Source organism: Puma concolor, chromosome B1 (genome assembly GCF_028749965.1).
Source record: "Puma concolor isolate L17-30 chromosome B1, mPumCon1.1.hap2, whole genome shotgun sequence".
In the NCBI taxonomy this organism is placed as follows: Eukaryota; Metazoa; Chordata; class Mammalia; order Carnivora; family Felidae; genus Puma; species Puma concolor.
This window is the reverse complement of record NC_141670.1, coordinates 147462096-147470675: the sequence shown is the minus strand read 5'-3', so window position 1 is coordinate 147470675 and position 8580 is coordinate 147462096. Positions and strand designations below refer to the sequence as shown.

Below are 8580 nucleotides of genomic sequence, written 5' to 3'. Positions count from 1 at the left end.
AGAAAGTTTAAAAGCCACACAAAAATTAGGTGGCTGACCGAGTTTGAACCTGGATGGTTTTTCCACTAAGCATACACGGTTTGCCTTTCCATTAGATACTACTTAATTCTACCCTTATCAAGTAGCCCCAAGGAACCTCTTCCTGGAGCACAGACATATCCTCATTCATGTGTCCTTGAACAATGTTTTTAGGTAGAATGTGCTGTTCTCCTTCATCTTCTCCTTCTTCTTCAACACCCTGCTCACACTGCTTCTGGAATACTCTGTCCTTCTGTCCCTGTTGGAATTAAAATCTCGGTACCACTTGTCTGTTCTATAATACAGTCAGGTCTGTGTATTGCTTTCTTCTTATGACAGACCAAACTCTCTGATAACAAGTACTTAATCTTGTCTATCTCTAGATCCCCACACTACTCAGAAGTTACTTGATAAATATTAGTGGAACCAAACTGAAAGGTGTGCCTTTTCATTCTTTCAAACATACATTAGAAAACCAAATCTTTTGAAAACTTGTAATACTCTCCTTGAGAAGAGTAATGGTTTCTGGAAACTTTCCAAAATATGCAGAAACGGACTTCTCAAAATTGTGTCTCTAATAAAAGTGGTTGTCAAGATTACTTTCTCTATCGTTACAGCACCTGTAATTTCCCTAGAGGAATGACCATACCCTAAAAGAGTTATCACAAATGACCTTTCTCTAACAATTGCCAGATGGGACTCCAATAAATTTATTTATAAATTAAAAAAGTACATCTGATAAGAATGTGTCAAAGAAGAGAAGCTTGAATGTGTAACAGTTATTTTGAAACATGGTTGAAAATGTTTTTAAATGAAATACATTAAATAATGTTAAAGATCAAATAGAATTTCCATCGTGCCAAAAATCTGATAAGAGACATGTTCCAGGAGTGGGATGAGTCAGGTCTGCTCACAAAGGGCAGACAGACGGTTGCATATTGTGGAATTTCCTCTGACATAATTCAAGAATGAGGGTGCATATTCTCTGCTGCTGTGAATAATATAAAAAGCCACAGAAGCTCTCCATCCAACACAAGTCCTCTGGGACAGCAGAGCTCACAAGCGTCTAGGACAAGAGCCAAGAAGAAACCAGAACTAAAGCACCTTGCGTCAACATGACTTCCAAGCTGGTTGTTGCTCTCTTAGCAGCTTTCATGCTTTCTGCAGCTCTGTGTGAAGGTAAGCATGCCTTTCTGATCTACCAGCTTTCCTGTGTCTAAATGTGATCCTTAGATTGCAAGATTATCCTTCCTGCTTTAATAACATTCTTCTTATTCAAGAAAAGGAAATAATATTTACAGTCATTTCATGTTCAATTGAAGTTTTAATTGTTTAGGCTTGATCTATACAACACTTAGAAAAGTATAAAGCTTGATTAATGTCAACATTCTGTTCCTATCATTCATATTCTGTAGTATGCATACATTTAATTTAAATCTATAATTTAGAGTGTATCTTATTAGAGGCTACAATCACCCATATTATTATTAACTAATATCAAGTATGGTAAACCTGGTAATTTTACCCCTTGTGCTGTTTTAGTGACCAGCTTCAGACAACTATCAATTCCTATTTGGTTTAAAGACACCCTGACAAATTGTAAACCTTTTGGGATCCCTCCTATGAAACAAATGCAGTTAGAAATATTCATAACGGGGCGCCTGGGTGGCTCAGTCGGTTAAGCGTCCGACTTCAGCCCGGGTCATGATCTCGCGGTCCTTGAGTTCCAGCCCCGCGTCGGGCTCTGGGCTGATGGCTCAGAGCCTGGAGCCTGCTTCCGATTCTGTGTCTCCCTCTCTCTCTGCCCCTCCCCCGTTCATGCTCTGTCTCTCTCTGTCTCAAAAATAAATAAACGTTAAAAAAAAAAATTAAAAAAAAAAAGAAATGTTCATAGCATGTAGTTTCTATATATTTTTTCTTTTCTGTTAAGCATTAAGGATTTTCCCAAGATATGAGATATCTTTGTGCAACTTACTTATCTATTTTTATTAACTTTTTCTGAAGGCAATTTCTCTGTTGTTGAATTTTAGTTTACATACTGTAGGTAACATTGTGGCATCATAGAAGGTTGCACAATATCAAGTAGAAAAAAAAGTACTGTGAGGATGTCAACATTTCACAAAGGCAACTCCAAGTCTTGATGCGGGAAGTCAATCAATTCTGTCATTAGTGACAGTTTGTTATTTTATTTCATTTTTATTTTAAAAGAGAGATTGAGAACGTGAGTAGAGGAGAGGGGCAGAGGGAAAGAAAGAGAGAATCTCAAGCAGGTTCCAGGCTTAGCATCGAGCCAGATACAGGGCTCAATCCCATGGCCTTGGGATCATGATCTGAGCTGAAATCAAGAGTTGGACGCTCAACCAACTGAGTCACCCAGGCGCCCCAACAATTTTTTTAATTGAATTTAGGAGCTAAGAGAATATCCAGGCTTCCACTCTGAGAATGAGTTTACTAAAGATGAGATGTTTACCAAACATCCCATCACTAAATGATCAGGTTGAAATTAAGGAGAGAGTAGCCAGCAGAGCTGTATCCAGGTTGAAATTAATCCTGAATTGATTTTTTTTTTCACAGCTGCAGTTGTGTCAAGAATTAGTTCAGAACTTCGATGCCAGTGCATAAAAACTCATTCCACACCTTTCAATCCCAAATTAATTAAAGAACTGACAGTGATTGACAGTGGCCCACACTGTGAAAACTCAGAAATCATGTAAGTACTTTCAAAAGTGATTAGATATTTTACTCCAGCAAACCTATAATTGAGGAAGGTAGAAGTGTCATACAAAGTTCTAGGTACAGGAACACAGCAGTGGGCAAGACAAGAAAGAAATTCTTTGTCTCCATGACATTTACATACAGTACCTCTCATGCCTCGTAGCTAACAACAACTTGAACTCAGATTTTATGCCTATATTTCAAGAACCACGACTCGAATTGACAACGGGATGTCTGAAACCCACTAAATACTGATTCAATCATATCTCTGTCATTTCAGTGTAAAGCTCGTCAATGGAAAAGAGGTGTGCCTGGACCCCAAGCAAAAGTGGGTGCAGAAGGTTGTGGAGATATTTTTGAAGAAGTAAGTTGTGTTTTTTTGTTTGTTTGTTTTTAATTTAGATGCTTCATTTATTCTGAGACATACAGTCTAAAAGTTAGCCTCTAATTTTCTTGTTTCTGCTGGAAGACTACTCTCTAGGGATCTGCCCCTTTGACTTAACAAAAAAATAGCGGCAATAGTGAGTTTGTTGTTCTCAAGACTGGGAAGACCATCCGTCTCAGTTTGTCAGGGCAAGTCTGGGCTTAAAATGTCATGCCATGCATCATTAGTATGGTTCCCTCAGAAGGGTCTCGGTTTGGATGATAACTTATCTGGTCTTTCTATTTATAGAAACAATAGTTTCAACAATAGTTGACAATTAGGACATTTCTAACACACGAATATCTAGGACTGTATTAATTTCCATAGTAAATGTATTTTCAAGATCCATACTCTCTTCCTGATTTGAATAATGTTAATTTACAAAATTTTGATTTTAATTTTACTTCTTTTCAGAGCTGAGAAACAAAATGCATAAACAAACAAACAAACACATTCTCCATGGTTTCCAAGAATTCTTCAATAAAGATGCCAATGAAACTTCAAGCAAGCAAATTCACTTCAGCACTTCATGCAGTGTGTGGGTCTGGTGTAGGGTTGGTTGCCAGATAAAATAGAGTATGCTCAGTTAAATCTGGAGATTAGGAAAAACAATGAATAGTTTTTTTCCAATGTCCCATGACACTGTCCCATGCAATATTTAGACACACACACTTATGTTAAAAATATTATTTATTGTCTACCACAAATTCAAATTTAACTGGAAATCCTGGATATGTTTTGTAGTTATTGTTACATCTTTCAACCTCAACCTGCTGGCCAGGATACATGAATCCCTGTCCTTGTTTCCGTATTTATTCCTCAACTGGAGAAAAAGTATCAGTCACCATCCTACCTCACAGAGACGTGAGGACATGTGGAAGCACTTGAACTTTTTCTCATGTCAGGCGAATTATTATGTGCAAGTGAAACTTGTTTGCTTATTTATTATTTATGTATTTATTTAAGACACAAATAGGGGAATCTCTCTGTATAAATTGGGGAAAATGGGAAATGAAGCATTGTTGGTAGGATAGTATGACAGTAGTGAATTTTTATTTATTTTGATATTAAATGATGTGACATTAGGGAACTATGTTGATCAAGGGTACCAGATTTAGCAAAATTGAAAACAAACAAGAGACCCAATTAATTTTTATTTCAGATAAACAATGAATAATTTTTTAGTATATGTATATTACTATTTATCTGAAATTGTAATTGAACTAGAAATCCTACTTTTATAGTCCTAGCCTTGTCTTGTCACTGCCTGCCTTGTACTGGGCTGTGTTGAATTGTAAGAATCCTGAATTATAATTGTTTCTCAAAGAAGCAAAAATTCAACAAGCAAAATTAACCAAATAATTTCTTGCTAGTTAAAACTTATTTATTATGTACAAATGGATTCTTTTAATTTTATTTAAATTATTGTGTTTTTAAACACTGACTTTATTTTCTGACTTGAAGATGCTTTTATGTATTCCCAAAGAGATTTTTTTTCTGCTGTTTGATGGTGTGGAAATCTAAGTGTAACTATGAAACAACTTAAAATAAAACTTATTGTCAAAGTTATTGGGTGTTTGTCTTTCTTTAGTAGTTTTAAAAGTTATTGTTTTATAACTTTTTATATTAAAAATAATATTTTGCATTAAAAGACATAAATGTACTATCAACAATAGCCAAAGTATGGAAAGAGCCCAAATGTCCATCGATGGATGAATGGATAAAGAACATGTGGTATATATATACAATGGAGTATTACTCGGCAATCAAAAAGAATGGAATCTTGCTATTTGCAGCTACGTGGATGGAACTGGACGGTTTTACGCTAAGTGAAATTAGTCAGAGAAAGACAAAAATCATGACTTCACTCATATGAGGACTTTAAGAGACAAAACAGATGAACATAAGGGAAGGGAAACAAAAATAATATAAAAACAGGGAGGGGGACAAAACAGAAGAGACTCACAAATATGGAGAACAAACATGGTTACTGGAGGGATTGTAGGAGGGGAGGTGGGCTAAATGGGTAAGGGGTACTAAGGAATCTACTCCTGAAATCATTGTTACACTATATGGTAACTAATTTGGATGTAAATTTAAAAAATTAAATTAAAAAATAATAAATAAATAAAATAAAATAAAAGACATAATGCTTGGGGTGCCTGGGTGGCTCAGTTGGTTAAGCGTCTGACTTTGGCTCAGGTCATGATCTTGTGGTCTGTGAGTTTGAGCCCCACATAGGGCTCTGCTGACAGCTAGGAGCCTGGAGCCTGCCTCAGATTCTCTCTCCCCTGTCTGTCCCTCTCCCACTCTCTCTCTCTCTCTCTCTCTCTCTCAAGAATAAATCAACATTAGAGAAATTTAAAAAAATAAAAACTTAAATGCTCCCTCTTAGCATTTTGTATATTATGTGGAACCTTACAAACCTTTGTAGAAAAACAGAAATCTTGTCCAGAGATGGGTTACAAACAGTAGTCTCTTCCATAGAACAATGGAAGTTTTCTCAACTCCTCATTGTATTCCATTTTGCTAATAAGGCTGACTTCATATTTTTAACTAACCAACCCAGGTGTCTGTACAACTTAGCACAGCTGAGCACTCAGTGAAAGAGGGAAGTGGATACTCATTACAAAGCACTTCTTAGCTAATTGAGGAGTGAAACTGACACATATGAGATAAAGAAGATTAAATATGATCAAAGACCAAGCATATTTGAAAATAAGTAAAAAAGAAACTCTTAAAAGTAAAAATACAACAATTTGACTGAAATACTCAGTGGAGATGTTTTATAACAGATTAGACACTACTGAAAAGAAAATTAGAGATCCAGGAACTAAAACCAAAGAACTTTATTTGGAATTCATATCCAAGAATTAAAGAGGTATTAATAATAAAAAAATAATTAAAATCATGGAGGATTGGGGATAAGATCTTACAAATACCTAGTTGAGTTTTTACAGGTGGAGGAGAGAGGAAAGGGTGAGAGACAGCAATGAAAGTGACAATGTCAATGGCTGAAACTTTTCCACAAATGATGACAAATAACAATCCACAGCTTCAAGAAATCCAACTTACAGATGCCTAACTTTACATTTCTACTCAAAAGAGAAGGATCTTACAGCTTTGATTCACATTTATCTACCTCCTCACTCATTTACTATTGCTTTGGGGTCTTTTAAGCCCACTTTGTTTGAAAGCTCCACAATGTGGAAGGAGGAAGAAGAGTATTCTCTTATTTTTTCATGCATTGGTTCATACTGCAACTTTTCCTCTGTCATTTTTCTCCTTACAACTACTCAGGTACCTGCCACTGCCATTCTCTCTGTGGGTCAACATTATCTGTGGTGTGGACCAAAAAGCCCATTCGTTCTCTCCTCTGATTCCCAATACACTTGAGCACAAAAGTGTGCAGAATAGTAGCATCAATAAGAGATTTATGAGGGGCGCCTGGGTGGCGCAGTCGGTTAAGCGTCCGACTTCAGCCAGGTCACGATCTCGCGGTCTGTGAGTTCGAGCCCCGCGTCGGGCTCTGGGCTGATGGCTCAGAGCCTGGAGCCTGCTTCCGATTCTGTGTCTCCCTCTCTCTCTCCGCCCCTCCCCCGTTCATGCTCTGTCTCTCTCTGTCCCAAAAATAAATAAACATTGAAAAAAAAAATTAAAAAAAAAAAAAAGAGATTTATGAGTAATACACAAGAAGCCACCAACTGGAAATTCAACCCTGGTACTCACTGTTCCTAAAAACATTGTTTCTCAAGGTGATTTCTTCTTGCCTGTATTTCTTCTCAGACGGTGTGAGGGGGCCTCTTTTTCCTCAGAGTTCTGCCTAAGTTTCATTTCCACAGTCTCCTCTTTGGATTCAAGTTCCCTTGTCCCACCACCCTTTGCAGTCTTTTATCTTACGGATCTCATACACAGTGAATAAAACAGATAACAAACAATTTTAGCATAACATTCACAGGAAAAATACAGGATTTCTCAGAAGCATATAGCAAAGAGTTACCTCACCTAACTAGACTACACTTCACTGAGAAAATCTAAACTGGAGACTGAAGGATGAGGAGAAGTTAGCCACACAAAGGGAAGAAGGATATGTGGGCAAAGCTGGTCTAGACATCAGGGGAGAAGTAATTTGTAGGCAAGAGCATGACACAAATTGAGAAGTGAAAGAATTTCAGTGTGGCTGGAGTTTAGCATGAAACAGAACAAGTCCTACAGATAAAGCTGTGCTAAATGGACTCTGGAATCTGTAAGGGGCTGAGATTTGGAATTGAAAACTTCTAACAGATTCCAATTACCGTCATTTTAAATTGCGAACATTATAGGCCCTTCTTCTTCCAGAGTCTCCTCCCAAAAGGAAGTGAGAAGACAAAAGGCAACTCAAAAGTCTGACCTTGGGGGACTTTTAATGCCATTTGTAGTATTATTTTTATTAGAGGTAGTAATAAGTATTCACCTTAAAACTGAATTGTAAAATACATACATAGTACATGCAACAAACAAAATCAACAAATTTTTATAATTGCTGGTTTGTTTGTTTGTTGCTAAAAATGCATTGAGAAATAGATGCATAGGTTAAAGTTACCTAAGCAGAATCTTTTATTCTCAAGATTTTGGTAAATAAGCAGACAATGTGAATCAAAGAACTCCCAACCTTACACGAAACCTCTTAATGTGTTAAGTACACACCTTTAATATGATCAGTGTCTGACCCTGAAAGCAAGGTGAAGACATCTGCACCACCAATCTGATAAATCTTAATAATGACTCCTTATTTAAAAATCTAATCATTAATTTCATCTTTCTTGCTTTCAAAATACACTAAAGGATTTTATCCACTTTCTCATCTATGTTGTCACTGCCATAGGACAGCAAAATATTCCATCAAAAAGGCAATTCATGGATCAAACTGGAGAGTGGGCATCATGTAAACAAGCCAAAAAGGAAAAATGGAAAAGAATAAGAGAAAGTATGAGAGTGCAAGAACGAGAGAGAAGGAACAGCCAGTCAATTTGCTGAACTGAAAATCTTTGCTTTAGCGAAATTACGTATATAGACATGGATTTTATTTGTACAGACACAGGCTTAGACTCAAACTTGAGCACGCGATCTATTACTCCATCACTTTAACCCATTTATGTGGAATACAAATTGTAAGTCTAATTTTACCAAATAGAAGCATGAGTGCAAATATACATACACACACAAAATGAAAAGGAATGGAGAGGTAAGAATAAAGTGCTCACCTTAAAACTGCATTCATTGTAAAGCAGTATAATACATAATACATGATATGCACAACATACGAAATCAAGTAAGTTTCATAATTGCTGCTTGTTTGTTTGCTAGAAATGCGCCAGGACATAGATTCATAGGTTAAAGTTAACAAAGCAAAATCTTTTATCATCAAGATTTTGGTCAATAAG

The 8580-nt window shown here is 36.5% G+C and overlaps 1 protein-coding gene across 1 annotated transcript; it reads left to right on the top strand.

Moving 5' to 3' along the window:
• The first annotated feature begins 1040 nt into the window (after positions 1–1040).
• CXCL8 (C-X-C motif chemokine ligand 8) lies at positions 1041–4726 on the top strand. The gene is made up of 4 exons (XM_025921942.2): positions 1041–1197; positions 2593–2728; positions 3014–3097; positions 3572–4726. The coding sequence occupies exons 1-4, from the start codon at positions 1134–1136 to the stop codon at positions 3591–3593; spliced, it is 306 nt and encodes a 101-aa protein (XP_025777727.1). The 5' UTR covers positions 1041–1133; the 3' UTR covers positions 3594–4726.
• The last annotated feature ends 3854 nt before the right edge of the window (positions 4727–8580 follow it).

Coding starts and splice junctions, on each gene's coding strand:
- CXCL8 (XM_025921942.2), top strand. CDS start 1,134: ATGACTTCCAAGCTGGTTGTTGCTCTCTTAGCAGCTTTCATGCTTTCT. Junction 1,198..2,592: donor TTCTGCAGCTCTGTGTGAAG/GTAAGCATGCCT, acceptor TTTTTTTCACAG/CTGCAGTTGTGTCAAGAATT. Junction 3,098..3,571: donor GTGGAGATATTTTTGAAGAA/GTAAGTTGTGTT, acceptor ACTTCTTTTCAG/AGCTGAGAAACAAAATGCAT.